At 40.6% G+C, this 18,001-nt stretch overlaps 1 protein-coding gene across 1 annotated transcript; it reads left to right on the plus strand.

Moving 5' to 3' along the window:
• Positions 1-16,452: 16,452 nt before the first annotated feature.
• LOC144523945 (putative RNA-directed DNA polymerase from transposon BS) lies at positions 16,453-17,279 on the plus strand. The gene is given in 2 exon segments (XM_078259917.1): positions 16,453-17,023; positions 17,026-17,279. Coding segments are annotated over 2 exon segments (825 nt in total).
• Positions 17,280-18,001: the final 722 nt, after the last annotated feature.

Genomic DNA, 18,001 nt, shown 5'->3' on the forward strand with positions numbered 1-18,001 from the left:
AGAGAGAGAGAGAGCAGCTGACTGTTCGCCTGAGATCAGTAGAGCAGGCGGCTCTGCAGAGCCGTGTATAATTACGACTTTATGACATTTCATAAACAGCTGATTGAGCGGCAGTGCGCCACTGCTACATGCATATAGCGGAAACCCTGTATGTGCACATGTGGTGCGGATGTTGCGCGATGTAAGTCATGCGCCTCCTGAGTGAATTTGACCAGCATAAAATCGGTATATGTCAGACTGACTGGCAGGTCGCCGGTCATGGCCGATGACGTGAAAATCGGCCAATTCCGGTCACCAGCCGGTCAATCGGTGCATCTCTAGTATGTATGTGTGCGTGTGTGTCCGTGTTTGGGGGTGTGGTTGGTGGGAAGGTAACCTGCACGTCACACACAGACGCCACATGCAGTACGCTTTATAACACTTTCCTAGCCTGGAAATCCAGACCCAAATCCGAAAGATTAAGGGTCTGACTGTGAGTAATGAAAATGGCCCAACTCGAGGGGCGGCACCAAGCGTGAATTTGAAAATCTCACTACACGCAATTGGATAACACTAGGATCAATCACAATAATACATGGGGTGACGTATCCAGAGCCCCATACGCTTAGCTACCAGCGGAGCTAACTGGTAGATTAAACTCTTGCCATATCCGGTCAGCAAAACAGCAAAAACGTCAACGGACAAAGGAACGATTCGAGCGCCGTCTTCTGTTCCTCTTTTAGATAAAAAGCCAAGTCTAACTCGTTCATTGTAGCGGCCAAAGCCATTTCAAACAACTGGTGTTCATCCGTAGCCATCTTGCAATGTTTACTAATGACTTTGACGTCGTAGCACTGTCCTCATCTGTTTAGCTCGCCTCTGGCCCACCTATATCAGATACACCGATGTGATTGGTGCAACTCGGCTACAAGGGCATAGTTAATGAGCATGATAACTGAATGCCAGAGTGACTCGCTGAGCAAATTCAAATTGTGCTCTCGCGAGAACTCTGGATTTCCATGGTAACACTTTCCTGGAGCACGAGCGGATAGCTGAAAGGAACATCGCGACTGTTGTGTGGAATAAGGTTGCCGAAAAAAAGGCACTACGCTTTTCAGTGTCTATTATTTCGCTAAGAGGAAACTCAACAACAAGCCATTTGCCAACACTATATAGCATTAAGTTGCTGTGAGCTGTAGCCTCCATTCACCACTTCTAAACAGAGGCAGAACATAACGTAATCTTGGAGATTAATCATTTCACAGCGCTGTGCAAAGCGAGAAAATCTCAGACCTGAACCGGGCAGACACAGCAGTTTTCATCAAACTCACCCTGGGTCGGGTTAATTAAATCTACTGCTAACTTACAACACTAATAACTTTACCGTCGCCAAAATACCCCCGCGAATTAAATTCATACTTCACTGTTAACTGTCAAGCCACTGAACCTGTATGGAAATTAACACCTCTGCTGGTTAATGATCATACGACACGAGACATCTCTCTCTCTCTCTCTCGCTCTCTCTCTCTCTCTCTCTCTGCGCACACACACACAAACAGTCCGGTTCTGGTGGTTGATGAGCGCAGATATGTGCTGATTAGCTCTCATAATGGGCCAGGTGGGTAGTGCACTGCCATGAGTCCATGACGCTAATGTCTGATTACTCCACATTTTCATTGTGATATTTTGTGATTACACATGGTCATGAAGGCTGGGTCATGACCGAAAGAACAAGATCCAGGGTACAAGCGGCCGAAATGGGTTTCCTCAGGAGGGTAGCTGGCGTCTCCCTTAGAGATAGGGTGAGAAGCTCAGTTATCCGTGAGGAGCTCGGAGTAGAGCCGCTGCTCCTTTGCATCGAAAGGAGCCAGTTGAGGTGGTTCGGGCATCTGGTAAGGATGCCCCCTGGGCGCCTCCCTAGGGAGGTGTTCCAGGCACGTCCAGCTGGGAGGAGGCCTCGGGGGAGACCCAGGACTAGGTGGAGGGATTATATCTCTAACCTGGCCTGGGAACGCCTCGGGATCCCCCAGTCGGAGCTGGTTAATGTGGCCCGGGAAAGGGAAGTTTGGGGTCCCCTGCTGGAGCTGCTACCCCCGCGACCCGACCCCGGATAAGCGGATGAAGATGGATGGATGGATGGGATTTTGTGATTACATTCTGAATCTGCAACATTCTCTGTCAGGTAAATCAGTAAGTCAGTAGTAGGCTATTCAGTGGAGTTGCATATTAAGTGGTTTGGGGTCCTTCTGTAAGTAATTTTGGGGTACAATTTAGTTTTGAAGAATTCTATAAGCAGCAATATGACAAGCCAAGCAATCGGCCAGTTCCAAATAGGCACCTTTTCAACGGGCACTGTACTAGTTGTATAAAAAATGCATGGGCAAGATGGCAGCATATATTTACAGCGTGCAGAAACATGCTTTCATTCACATTAATACATCATGTGGCAGACAAAATAACCCTATAATGTGATTAATTTTCACTATTTATATTCAATTCAACATTTAAATAGACACTTTATATGCAGAAATACTCAGTCTGTGCATCCCAGGGGAGATAATTAGGTGTCCTCAGCTGCACAAGCTACAGCGTTGTAAAAATTCAGTGCTTACAAAATACTAAAACCTTACAGAAGAGATGAAGGAAATATAGATAGATTTGTGTACTGACACATTAGATAGGTATATTTATCATTTTACTAACTTATTTAATGCCTGCTGTGCGTTGCTTACCTCAACCTATTCTAATTCTGTGATTTAGCACATTACCATAATGAATGCATGTACAGTAATCCAGGCAGTAACATTGTCTAGAAGCAGAGAACATGTCTAGAATACAAGGCAGCCCTTTTTAAGGATTAGGACAAACATGCATGTATTTTGCTTCTCTGATCATACTGCTGCGAAGGACTGAGTTGACCTTTAAGGGATAGGTAGAAGACAGAATGGGTAAGCAGCAATTTAAATGTTGCAGAGACACTGCTACAGCGATGGCTTCATTTCAGATTCAGACTCAGTTACTCTGCAGTGTTGAATGTTGGCATAATTATGACTGCAGCAGTACAGATTGCGGGCAATGATTAATTAATGGAGTGTGTACAGTGTGTATACAAATGTACACTCACCTAAAGGATTATTAGGAACACCCTACTAATACTGTGTTTGACCCCCTTTTGCCTTCAGAACTGCCTTAGTTCTTCATGGCATTGATTCAACAAGGTGCTGGAAGCATTCTTTAGAAATGTTGGCCCATATTGATAGGATAGCATCTTGCAGTTGATGGAGATTTGTGGGATGCACATCCAGGGCATGAAGCTCCTGTTCCACCACATCCCAAAGATGTTCTACTGGGTTGAGATCTGGTGACTGTGGGGGCCATCTTAGTACAGTGAACTCATCGTCATGTTCAATAAACCAGTTTGAAATGATTCAAGCTTTGTGACATGGTGCATTATCCTGCTGGAAGTAGCCATCAGAGGATGGGTACATGGTGGTCATAAAAGGATGGACATGGTCAAAAACAATACTCAGGTAGGCTGTAGCATTTAAACAATGCCCAATTGGTACTAAGGGGCCTAAAGTGTGCCAAGAAAACATTCCCCACACCATTACACCACCACCACCAGCCTGCCCAGTGGTAACAAGGCATGATGGATCCATGTTCTCATTCTGTTTACTCCAAATTCTGACTCTGTCTCAACAGAAATCGAGACTCATCAGACCAGGCAACATTTTTACAGTCTTCAACTGTCCAATTTTGGTGAGCTTGTGCAAATTGTAGCCTCATTTTCCAATTTTTAGTGGAGATGAGTGGTACCTGGTGGGGTCTTCTGCTGGTGTAGCCCATCCGCCTCAAGGTTGTTTGTGTTGTGGCTTCACAAATGCTTTGCTGCATACCTCGGTTGTAATGAGTGGTTATTTGACTCAAAGTTGATCTTCTATCAGCTGGAATCAGTCAGCCCATTCTCCTCTGACCTCTAGCATCAACAAGACATTTTCACCCACAGGACTGCCGTATACTGGATGTTTTTCCTTTTTCAGACCATTCTTTGTAAACCCTAGAAATGGTTGTGCGTGAAAATCCCAGTAACTGAGCAGATTGTGAAATACTCAAACCAGCCCCTCTGGCACCAACAACCATGCCACGCTCAAAGTTGCTTAGATCACCTTTCTTTCCCATTCTGACATTCAGTTTGGAGTTCAGGAGATTGTCTAGACCTGGACGACACCTCTAAATGCATTGAAGCAGCTGCCATGTGATTGGTTGATTAGATAATTGCATTAACGAGAAATCTTACAGGTGTTCCTAATAATCCTTTAGGTGAGTGTATAAACATGTACAGTGCATCTGCATGTGGTAGAAATCCCACATGCTTATGTAAGTATACAGGGAAATTAATTTGAGAGGGTTTTGTTTGGGTGGTGCATAGCTGCACAATTGTGCATGCGTTGTGTTTTCATGAGTTTGTAAGTCTATGTTTAAGCTTTGTGTGTCTGTTTGAACGTGTTGTTGAGTGTAAATGCAAGTGAGAGGGAGGTGTGAAGCTGTAGTCACGCATCTGGAGTGAAATACTGAAGCAAAGACACACCCACTGCTGATGAAAAAGATACATCAAAGGGATGCAGCACACATTTGGAAGACTGGTCTGTTAAACAACTTTCATGTTCAAGAATAAGAAAATTCAGACAAAATTCATCCGTTTCTATTGTAGATGAATCAGGGGCGCCGCCAGGAATTTTGGGCAAAATGGAAAATTCTCTTAACAAAATTATTATTATTATTATTATTATTATTATTATTATTCATTATTATTATAATTATTAATGAAAGATTTTAAAAAAGAAAAACGAACAAACTTAAATATATATTAACTTTTCAATCAAAATAAATTAAGATCATCCTCTCAAAACAATGAAAACAGCAGAACATTGACCCAAATTACCTACAGTTCTGTATCACCACCACTTGATTACATACATTAGATACGATAGATTTTTTTGTGTTTGTGTGTGTGTGTGCAAGCCTCTCAAATAAATTGCCCTTCATGATGGGAATAATAAAGTCTGTATCTATAGATGTCATTCCATAATTCAATCTAAATGAACGTATCAAACTGGATTATTTTAATATTGTCTGTATCTTACATGCAGGCTCAGGTAAGCTACTCACTGTTTCCAACTGTCCAGCATCCAGTACAGACAGTAGGTTGTTTATTTTTTTTAAATTTTATTTCATAATGATCGTTATGTGAGAAAATAATTGTTTCTTTTTTCATTTTCTTTTTTGTGATGGTAAAAAGAGCAAGAGAGACAGAGAAATCCCCACAGACTCCCTGCTATGATGCTAACTGGCATGTCATTGAACACAATGTTGCTCACCTTCTTCACTGGGACAGGGAGGGGCACAGTTAGAGGGAGACTGGGGTGCTGCTGACTCATCTGTTGTTAAGTCTGCTAAAAGGGGCAGGGACAATGATTTAATATGAATATCTTGCTAAACGTTTCCCTGCACTGATTAAATGGTGATTAAATGTAGGCTAACACTAGTCTGTAGCTAGCTAGCTTATATTTCACTATGGACATTAAGCCAACAGGTTAATACCACTCACAGACTATAGGCTACCCACCTTTCTTGGTGAAAAACTGGGTTACACTTTGACACATTTTCCTTTGTCTTTTCTCTCTCTCTTTTCTCTCTTTCCTTTTTTGAAAACCAGATTTTGTGCTAGCTACATCGTGGTCACTGTAGCTAGTTCTGGCGCATCTACTGACTGCAACTAAACACCGTCACTGAGTGAGTGCGCTAAGGCAGGACCAAACCATTTCATGCAGATACAGAGGGGCGGTCGGTCAATATAGATGTTTACTTTTTGGTCATTGGGGATATTTAACTTTTACTGCCAAAAACAAGTAAAAACAAAGATATCATTAATTTTATTATTATATTTGAAATATATATACTGAATGATGATTGTTTAATAATTTTATATTAGTTTTTGGGGCCCCTGTCAGTCATGGGCCCTTGGAATTGTCCTAATTTTTCCCCCTATACAGCGCCCCTGAGATGAATGTAGTATTAGCAGTATACTGTATTGTGGTCTGATGTTGTTTCTTACATAAAAACTGAGATAATGAGAACTTGTAGCAGTTCAGAATCTAATTGGTGACTAATGTCCTAATAAAATGTCATCTTACTTCCTTAATTTGATTTATTTCCCATTGAAACATGATGTCAGAGAAGAACATAACCGTGCAATGAAGCAATGGGAAATTGGTTAGGTTGAGAAGGACAGTTTTATTTGAAGGGCAGGACAGAGGGGGCAGAGTGGTTCAAAAATCTGTGTTTTTACTGTTTCATTCTTTTTTAGATTTGGTCTGTCAGTTTTGTGTATAAGATTGTGTATGTCATGTAAAATTTACATGAAAAATAACATGCTGTTTAGCACAATACATGACTAACTACAGCGGCTTTGTGCACACATCTTTTTCATTTCCTTCAACTAACACACACACACACACACACACACACACACACACACACACACACACACACACACACACGTTCCTACACATAATATTTCACTTTCACAGTACAAGGTGGGCAGAAACAGGGAGTGAGATCTAAAGAATGAGAGGTCTGAATGAGAGGTTCTGAGGTCTTGCATTTTGCACCCTGTTCCTTGTAAAAGGTTATGTGCTTCCCACTCGCCCATTGTTAAAAGAAAAAAAAAACAAGCTTTTGTGTAAAGCCATCATACTGTTTACAAGTAGGTGTATATATACAAAGAATAGAGAGGGGAGAACGGAAATGTCAGAGAAATGTCAAATGCCTGCTGGCTCTGTCTGCTGTATTTCTCCAGCTGAAATGGTCTCTCCAGGGAAGAGGGCCCTGGGCAGGTTGACTGTTGTGGTCCAAGGTCAGCACTTGTTGGTGACTTTGAACAAAACCAGCATTAATGTTGAATATGAATTATGAATTAATTACGTGAGAAATAAATTAATGGGTGAATGAAGGGATTAAGGGAGGAATTAATAAATTATTGGTTGACGAATGGACAGAGGAATACTGTACAGTAGATGGTTCTAAACAGTGGAGGGAATGATAGAATGAATGGACACATGATTAATGGAAAGATAGACAAAAGAGAGGATGAAAGTATGGTTGATAGAATAGTGAAAAAATGAATCAGTGGAATGACTGACAGACAGATATATAACAGAAAAGACTATTTATGAATGGGCAGATAGATGGATATGTACTGGAGGGAAAGGATTACACAATTGGACAAAGGATGGATCGATGATGAATGATTTAGTGGATGGACAGATGCATGGATGGATTAATTATACAAGCACTGTTGAATATGAACAGAAGTTACAGGATCAATTAATGGAAAAGTTCATGGATTGGTGCATGGAAGATGAATGGATAAAAAAAAAAAGAGTAGATGGCTAGATAACAATTAGTGCATAAATGATCAGATTTGCATGATGTTTTTTTAAGTGAAGGGATATATGCAGGAGAGGGATTACATTTCCCGGTAATTATTCCTCGTACGATTTCATGTGACAAATAAAAATTGATTGATTGATTGAGAAAGATAAGCCATGACATATTTATTGATAATGCAAAATGTAGGAGTGGCTAATTGATGGATACATTAATTATTAGATGGATATTTGAATGGTATAAAAATACGGTGGCAGAGACGGTTCAACATAAATACAAAATCAACACAAACGCAATAGCTACAACACAAACGCAAAAGCTACAACACAAATAAAAAAGCCACAACACAAATACATAAGCGACAACGGAAGTGAGCGACAGTGGAAGTGAGTGACAACAGACGTGTGTCGTTGACAAACAGATCCTGCGGATGAGCAGGGGGAAAGTTCTTGTATGTTTGAGAAGTAAGTGAAACATGGTTCCTTGCTAATTATGATTACTGTCGCTATGTGATTGTCACAAATAAGCAATGTTGTTCACTATCTTTGTATTTTCATATGTATGTATCTAGGGTTGGGTACCGTTCACATTTTTATAGGTACCGGTACCGATACCGGTACCTGAAATTCGGTTGCGGTACCCAAAGGTTCCTTTTTTTGGTACTTTCCCTCTGTAATTTAAAAAAAATTATTTTAGTTGCAAAAATAATTCCAAACCTATTTATCCTATTTACTTAGAACATGATGTTATTTATTTAAAATATTTTACACTCTAAAGAAATTAAACAAAAATAAGGTGCTGTAGAAATAAAGTTTCCTTGCCTTACAACCTCAGCCTGTCAGTCAGTCACCAGGGCATATACACCACCGTTGTGCCTGCTTGTCTCAGAGGAAGTGTAACGTCAACAGCACCGCGACCGCTCTCGCCTCGCCATTAATATATCACAGTGAATGGTGTCTGTGTGAAGTTTTGAAAAACTGTAACCATGCTTGAAACCACTTTATCGGCATTGCCGTGACTCACTGTGACTTCAACAAAACTGCAAAGCCGACGTAGTCTGGCTATCACCAGACCAAGCTCAATCTTTTAAGATTGAATATTAGTCTGGGGAGTCTGCTCTGTATTTTCTCTGCACAAGAGGCGTGATCAATGGGCATAGTTCAAATGACTCTGCGCGCAGACCAATCAGACCAACGATCCGGGTGAAGTAGCAGCGACAGCGGCATCAACAGGTTGCTGCCATGGAGTGATGCGCTTTGGTGTAAAGAAAAGATGCTCTATCGTCATCGTGTTAACCCGCCAATAGCGCGCCAGGTGGATAAGTCAGTTTGTGATTGGATCCCGAAAATTTGTAATGGAAGTAGGATAAACGTACAGGTTTCCAGCCTGAGCTGCAGGGCAAAACCAGTCTAGAGCCGACGTAGTTTCCTCGAGTTTACTCCATCTGCATCTCTGCACGCGTGTGTGTGCTCCGCTCTCTGTCAATATGCAGAGAGGACAGATAAGCTTGTACTTGTACGCTCTCAGGTACCGAAATTTGGTACAGTTTGATTTAAAGTGAATAGGTCATCGGTAGCACCGACATAATTCGGTCGGTACCCAAAAAAATACAGAGTTCGGTACCCAACCCTAATGTACTCTGCCATTTAGCCTACGAAGGAAAGTCTGTGTGTGTGTGTGTGTGTGTGTGTGTGTGTGCCCATTTCTAGGGTAAGACTGAGGACATGCAACAAAACCATAGACTGTGCAAATGGTAATATACAGTCTATGAACATGGCTTCAAATACAGTGTAAACACAAGAGTCCACGGTCTGAATTCTATTTATTTACTTATTTTATTTTCGAGTAGTAAGCACGAAGCAAGGTCATGGTTAAAATTCTGGGTTTATTTAATTCAGCTGGGAGCTGATGAATAACCAGATAGATACAGTTAACAAGTTACAAGCACGTAACAGTGGGATATAACATTTGTGTGATTTAAACAGCTTCACTAAAAGTGACAAACTATAGACTTTAAACGTAGCACTCGCGAGTTAAAATACGCTGGGCGCCAGTTAGATAACATTATAGCTGTGGCTTCATAGCCTAAATGGCTGAGTACATACATATGAAAATAAAAAAGATATTGAACAACATTGCTAATTTGTGACAATCACGTAGCGACAGTAATCATAATTAGCAAGGAACCATATTTCACTTACTTCAAGATGACTACAAGAACTTTTCTCCTGCTCATCTGCCGGCTCCGTTTGTCAACAACACACTCACTTCCATTGTGGCTTATGTATTTGTGTTGTAGCTTTTGCGTTAGTGTTATAGCTTTTGTCTTTGTGTTGTAGCTTTTGTTTTTGTGTTTTAGCTTTTGTGTTTGTGTTGTAGCTTTTGTGTTTGTGTTGTAGCTTCTGTATTTGTGTTGAACCGTCTTAGCCACCGTAAAATAAGGAGTGATAAACAAATAAATGGACAGACAGGATGCAACTGAATAAACTGATGTGGGGTTGATGGAAGGACGGACAAATAGATGGACAGATGGAGATGAACAAAAGAATACAGCTGTGTGCTAGACGATGGAAATAATTTTTTCTGCATACACACAATATCGCAAATCAAGCGCCTCTCCACACACCCCTCTCATTGCCTCCTCCCCTTCCATTGGCGACATCCGGCACCAGTGGGAAATTGCCTGTCTTGACTCTTTTGATTTGCTTGTTTGTGGGGTGCTAATTTATGGCTTAATCAATTATCCATTAAAGCCTCTTTCACATAAAGACTAGTGATCATAGTTGCCAGCAATACTGTTGTGCTTAATATGCATTAGCATGCTTATCATCCCCCACTTTCCCCTTTATCGTTAATGGGCAGAGGCAGTGTTCCAGCTTTTTTATTGTGTCATGCATCTTTGGATTTTTCTTCTCTTCTTTTTGCTTAATGGCTTGACTGAAGCACAGTACTGCAGAAGAGGGAACAGTTACATAGTATGCCTTTAAGGGAAGGAGACATTAATCAACAGCAAGAAGGTCCAATTCAACAACGTTTAGACAGAGTGATGGTATATCAGAGAGGACTAGAGAGGTCCAGGGTATTCGTGCAACTTGGCTGAGCCCAAAAGGGCCTACAGACTATTGACATAGTTGGGCTAGGTTTGGCCCATTTTCACATGTAAGGTGCACAATTAGGCAGGTTATAGGCCTTCAGTATAACTATCATTAATAAACAATACATGTTAAATATTACTTGATATATTAAAACTTGAGCTATGTATTGATTGAATCAGATAAAGTAATTACTTCATTTTACACACAAACTGATCTGGAGCTAAAGCACTTATTTTTTTAAGGATTTAGCTGGTTGGCGAAGATTTGGTGGAGTATATGACTTTTCCTTTTTTCTCATGTTTTTTCAAACAATGATAATGCCAACAAGTCCAATATAGGTTGTTTATTCCTACCTTCTAGCGGAGGTAGGAAATACGACCCACAGGAGCCTTTTTCGTCCTCACATCTAAACATTACGGGCAGGGTTTGAAAAATGTCATCAACGTTGTGAAACGGTTGCAGTTTGGTTAGGTTTAGGCAACAAAACTACTTACCTAAGTTAGGAAAAAGATTGTGACTTATGAAGTTGTTTTTTTGGGGAGGACAGTTTCGATAATGCACAGCAAGGTTTCATGAAACAAGTTGTCTGAGCTAACTAGGTTATATTTGCTAGGAAGGAAACCAGCAGCACTCAGTTCTGAGGGCTAGGTTTGACAACCACTGTTGTATGACATGCAATCTGAGTGTATTTATAAAAAATGCTAAATGTGAACATCCAGTAATGCGCAGGGTATTGTACTGTATACTTTGCACTGTCTCATATGCTCTACATTACAATAATGGTTATGTAAATACATGTTTTACATTAAAATCACCCTGTACTAAGTAGACCATGGTTTTATTTTAGATTATTGATATCTAAAAAACACTGGCACACTGTTTCATTTGTACAAAGGAAACATTTTAATGAGTAAGACTATTTAAAAAGGATGTCCACAAATCTGAATTTATGCTTCTGTATTTGCACAACAGCAGTCAAAAACAGGCATATTTCAGCACTAAGCTGTCACCAGTGTTTATGCTCTTATGGGGATGGATTTAGTACTAAAACATGCTTATTGTTGACTGCTGCCGTGCACATGAAGAAACATTAAATCACGCTTTTGCAAGTGCAGACATCCTCTATAATATCCATGAGTCTGCACATTTTTCATATTCATTAGGCTCAGAGTTGAGAGGGCAACATGTTAATGTTCTGAATCACATAGCAGGGCAGGAGCTGTTTGAGTTCAGTTAAACCAGTATGTATTTTCAGTGGTTAAACACACAGTTGCATGATTATTCAGAAACAGATTTACTAACAAAGTGTTTTATAAAGATTGCATAATGTTGGGATTCAGAGGAATGCCACCTGATGGTCTGTTGGATGAAAATGTCATGCAATTTGGCACAGGCATTCATGGAGGATGAATGCAAAGGACTCTAGGACCAGAAACCAAGTTCCTAGTTTAAAACTAGAAATCAAGTGGACCTGTGAAGACCTATGACCTATGCACTCATGCCTGTAAAGAGGAATTCCACACTAAATTATTATTTTTGCATTGTACATATAATTAAATACATTCTCACTAACATATTATATTTACGTTCTTCCAACATTACACACGTTGCACAATTGTTCTGCTCAAAATGATTTGTTTGGATTAGAAAATTCAGCCACTAATTTCTGTACTATTGCTTGTTTTTATGGGTGTACCCTTTATCATATAAGCACACTCCGGAATTCTTATTACTGGTAGTAGGTCAATAACCCTCTTTTTCACGCTCCTCTGACCCCCCATCCACTTGTCGCATTTGTCACAGATGACCAGGTATTCACAACATAACCACTCCCCACTCAGTATGTCGGGCAGGCAGAGAAGGTATAAGGACACTGGGTATGAGAAAGGCCTGACAGGACGCAAAGCACAGCAGACATGATATGACAGTCCTCCCAAAACTCCAATGTTAATGTGAAGAGGCACTGTCATAGCCGTTGACTCTCAAATGTTCTTCAAACAGATGTAATAATCTGTGCTGCAGTAGCTCTAATGAAATGTATACACTACTCACTCTAAACCTCAGCAGCGGTACTTTCACTGTCTCATTTACTGTCATCTGTCTGCTGTCTTGTCCAAAGGATTTGACTGAAAAACTTAAACAAAGAAGCAACTCCTTGGAATAGGAGATATGTTATGTTATAAAATAACATGGAAACACGCCTTAAGTAACAAAACGTATCTGAAAGCTCAACTGTATTTAAAGTAGTGCTGTCAAACGATTAAATATTAATCGCATTAATGACATAGTTAACTCGCAATTAAATGCAATTAATCGCACATTTTTATCTATTCTAAATGTCCCTTGATTTCTTTTTGTCCCATTATTTTTTCTCATTTTAATGCTCTTATCAACATGGAAAAGTGGATCGGCTTGCTTTGTGCAAATGTGCTTCTGTCTGAAGTCATCCATTGTCGCCTGGCTTTGATGAGGGGGCGGAGAATTCACATCAGCTGTGTGCTTGGCCATCAAGTGGTATTTCAGACTGGACGTGCTGCGATAATAGCTCAGTTCACAATGACAAAACACACAGATCACTGTGGTCTTGTCAATGGAACCATTTGGCAACTTTTTAAAAGTAAACTTTCCATTCAGAATCTTATTGGCATCGGCGTCTCACGCTCACCATCCACTCAAAACGTAATGTAAGCCCACTACTCTTTGGCCGGCTCGCAAGCCCAAACAAGTGTGTGCGGCAAGCCTGTTGTTTTGTTTCCGGTCTAGCTTGATCCGGTGTGGTGTTGTAGTTTTTCTAATGTTGCTAGTTGTTGCAACAGCATGTGAAAAAAACTACAAAGTTTGCTAGGCCAAAAAGAACGTTAATGTTAAAAAAATGTATGCCGTTAAAATGGGTTTGCGTTAACGCCGTTAATAATGCGTTTAACTGACACCACTAATTTAAAGCAGATAATTAAAGAACGGTGAGCACTAACAATGAATCTGCTGTTCTTAAGATACCAATGCATGTCTATAAAGATCCAAATAAATACACTACTCAGGTAGCATCACCAGTCCACACAATATGATATCCTTGGCATCTTCCATCTATCATCCGAGGTGAGGCAGAGAGGCTTCTGTCTCCTCCCTAGTGCCAGTGATTTCACCAGTTATTAAGATCCAATGGCAGGTTTGAGGAGAACAGGGGGATATAGGGTAAGAAGGTTTTAAGAGCAGGTGTAGTTGATGGATGGCTGGGTTGCTACTATGGGGGGGGAGGCGTATGGGGGGGGGGGGCACTGTTCAGCACTTTTCATGGATGATAAGGCTCAGGTGATAAATAAAAGAAGGGCTGGCCAAGCCTCTGCCTATTTAATATTGCTGATGTGGTGCTGGCTGATGGAGGCTGGGGAATGACCTGTGTAGCCTTACATATCAGCTGGTGTGGGATGACGAGCTTGGAAACATAAACTGTTATTTATCCAGGTGCAGCAAGATGTCATGGTGCAGGATCAAATGTCTGCAGGTTTTCACTGCTATTAAATACTGCAGTCAGGAGTGCATAACCAGTGAAATCACCTTTTACAATGTTGAATGAGACACACCTCAATGTTACATGTTGCGAGAAGCTGTTGGAAAAAACATGTCAGCTCACGCTTACACTGAATATAGAGGTATAAAAAGGCTGTGCACATGTACATAACTTTAACTGTGTTTGAAGTCTACAGACTGGACAGTAGCCCATGCATTGTTATATTTCAATGAATAACTGTTATCCAGAAAGTTGTGTGTCCTTTTGTGTCTGCAAGTGTGCCTGCAGCTTACATGTGTGTTAAACAGTGGGGAAGAATGCTGCTGAGGCCTTCACACAACAGGGAAAAATGGTTCCTATTATCCTCACTGTGACTGTCCCACAGGTGTGTGTGTATGTGTATCACTGCTGGATACCTTTCGCCAACAAATACTCCTCATGTTGGAGACAAAGAGCCCCACTAAGCCACAGCAAGGTTCGTTGATCACGATGAATGATACAGGAGCTTATCTTCCTCTTGTTTGAGAGCCAGGGACCGGAATAACACTGCCATTTCCTTTATTTGTTTCATTTCTCATGCCTTTATCTCCCATAAGAAACAGCATAATTACAGCACACTGAAAAGCCATTATGCCAAAGAAGCTTGCTGTACTGTAGCATTTACTCCTGTACCTCCTCTTAATTTGAGTTGAGCTTCGTCTCATTGTTGCTAATGATGATGTAAGGGGAAAACTGGGAAGCACATAACCTTTTACAAGGCACATGGTGCAAAATGCAAGACCTCAGAACCTCTCATTCAGACCTCTCATTCTTTAGGTCTCACTCCCTGCTTCTCCCCACCTTGTACTATGAACGTGAAATATTATGTGTAGGAACGTGTGTGTGTGTGTGTGTGTGTGTGTGTGTGTGTGTGTGTGTGTAGTCTTAAACATCCCTGTCTCAGCTCCAGGCCACACACACTCAAATCAATGTAGGAAAAACAGATATGGCATTTAGCACATTCTTACATTACAAATGTAGTAACAATAAAGAAAAACGTGGTATTTTGAATAACATTTGAAGGATTCTGTATAATGATATACAATTCATATAAAAACTAATTAAATAGAAAGGTTTTCTGAGGCTACATTAATAGGGTTGAGTCACTTGAGTTTATCAAGCATCTCCATAACCCGAAAGTTAAGTTATTAATAGTGTTATTTTACACATAGTTGACTTTAGTTAATCTTTCAACTAGGACCATAATTTTTTAATTCTATTATTCTCTATAAAACTTTTTAAAATCAACATACATTCCCAAATTATTTTTTCTTTAAAAGGCCTTTGAGAAAAGACTGTATCGCTGTGAATAAACTATTAATTTCAATAACGTGGATCTTATTTGGATCACTGTTAGTACCTATACACATATACAGTAACCAACAACACTTTCAGATTGTATACTAGTATACTATCGTATTTAGAAAAGCGCTTCTCGTGTCTAATAATATGGAATGGCTATCCTGCAGAATTTGCGAAGCATTGTGCTACCTCTTTTGCCCAATATTAAATGAACTTTAACTGAGATGATTTCAAACCATACCTTACCACAAGAACTGACCCTTTATCACCTACAAAGTCAAACCAAAGATCCAACATGTGTCACACATAAGCATGGATATAAAACGGATAAATATGAGATTATGGTAGATTCCACAGTACCTCTTTAATTTTACAGGATTCATTTTAGACACATTCTTTAGATCACATGCAACCTTTTGTAGCTGATACTGCTAGAATGATGTAGGAGTGCCTTGAGACAATGTCTTGTCGTACCACCCCTAACCCTTTTCATTGTATTCCTAGATGCTGGAAAACAAAACATTAGTCCTTTCTCTTCATTGATGGAGGGGAGTGTTTTAGATTTAAATGATTCTTCATCAAGTGTACAAGAAAATTGTAGAACTCTATCGGGTATTCAGATTGAGATAAATTCTGCCTGTATGCAGATGACATTTAAATATACACTACAAACAACACTTACTCTACAATACTAAGGCTTAAAACGTTTTATTGAGGTCTTCACAAGAATTAAATCCATGGAATGTGTAAACTAAACTTTACCAAAAATTACAGACAATTATGTCACGGTCACATTTGTCATTTTTGATTAGTTTCCAAGCTATAAGATTGTGGATCTTATGTGATCTTATGTTAGCCAGCCTAAGGGCATATGCTGGGGAAGAGAGTACTAGAGTAGATACATGGATGCATGAGAGCAAATGAATGTGAAGAGCCACTTTATTTGAGAGTGTGATGGACAATGAAGGATTATCCTCATCCCTGAAGTATTATGGTTTGTTTCTGTCTGCATATATTTGTTAACATGAATGAATTGAAACCGACTCCAAGCTCAGTGCATGGTTATTAAATTGAGGAGCTATGCTGGATTTGTTTGTTCTGATAAATTTCAAAGCCTCAAGCAGCAAGGCAGTAAGGTTTTCCAAAACTCTTGAGCGTGCCATTTTCAATCAACTCTATTCCTATCTCCACCAGAAGAAGCTTCTTGATCCCTACCAGTCTGGCTTCAAGGCTGGCCACTCAACTGAAACTGCCCTCATTGCTGTCACTGAGCAGCTTCACAAAACTAGAGCAACCTCTCTCTCCTCTGTCGTCATCCTTCTGGACCTTTCTGCCGCCTTTGACACAGTGAACCACAAGATCCTGAATTTGACGCTTCAGGATCTGGGTGTCTCAGGCTCTGTGCTCTCTTTGCTCACATCTTACCTGGCAGACCGCACCTACCAGGTAACTGTGTCAGAACCTTCCCCACTCACAACTGGGGTCCCTCAGGGTTCAGTCCTGGGCCCCCTTGTCTTTTCTCTGTACTCCAACTCTCTTGGGTCTGTCAATCATTCGCATGGCTTTTCCTACCACAGCTACGCAGATGACACCCAACTAATTCTCTCTTTTCCCCAGTCTGAAACGCAGGTAGCAGCACGTATCTCAGCCTGTCTGACATTTCTTCTTGGATGTCCACACACCACTTGAAACTCAACCTTGACAAGACTGAGCTCCTTTTCACTCCAGGGAAGGGCTCTCTTACCCAGGACCCAGACTGGGTGTGACACTTGACCCAACTCTCCCTTACTGCCAACATTGCTGCACCTACCCGATCGTGTAGATACATGCTGCACAACAACAGAAGGATACATCCCATTCTAACGCAGAAGGAGGCTCAGGTTCTGGTTCAGGCTCTACCCAGCTAACAATTTATGGTTCCCAGAACATTGCTTGCGGGTACGTTCCCTGAAGGTTATGGTTTTGGTTAGGTTTTGGTTCCCATGGAAAGTTTTCTTAACGTTTAGGGAATGTTTTTGGTTACATCGAACGTTCCCCTACTGTTGTAACCTTTATGGAACGTTCCCCTAATGTTCCAATATCGTTGTAACCTTTATGGAATCTTATGGAAAAACTAACAACCATGGTACCAAAAAATAAAATAAAAAATATAAGAATCACAATCAGTTTTATTGGCCATACAGACACATACTGTACAATAGAGACAATATAAATATAGGCACATAAAAACAATATAAAAAAAATACAACTATACAAATAAGACAAATATCAATACAAGTACACATGGAGTGGGATGTAGAGTGCAAAGTAATAGTGCAAATGTAGTGTGCAAGATGCATATTGGAATGATAAAGTATGTAATGTGTAGGTGAATATGGCCAAAGAGGGGATGACCCCACTTATCAGCAGTCAAGGAGAGTGATGGCATTGGGAAAGAAGCTGTTCTTGTGTCTGGTTGGTTTTGTGTGCAGGGATCTGTAGTGCCTGCCAGAGGGGACGGCAGGAGGATGGCAGCAGTGTAGAAGATGGCCAATAGCTCTTGTGGTAGGCCATGCTTCCGCAGTTGACATAGGAAGTACATCCTCTGCTGAGCCTTTTTAAGGATGGCGTTGATGTTGGACTCCCACTT

This window comes from Sander vitreus, chromosome 9, assembly GCF_031162955.1.
Source record: "Sander vitreus isolate 19-12246 chromosome 9, sanVit1, whole genome shotgun sequence".
Lineage (NCBI taxonomy): Eukaryota > Metazoa > Chordata > Actinopteri > Perciformes > Percidae > Sander > Sander vitreus.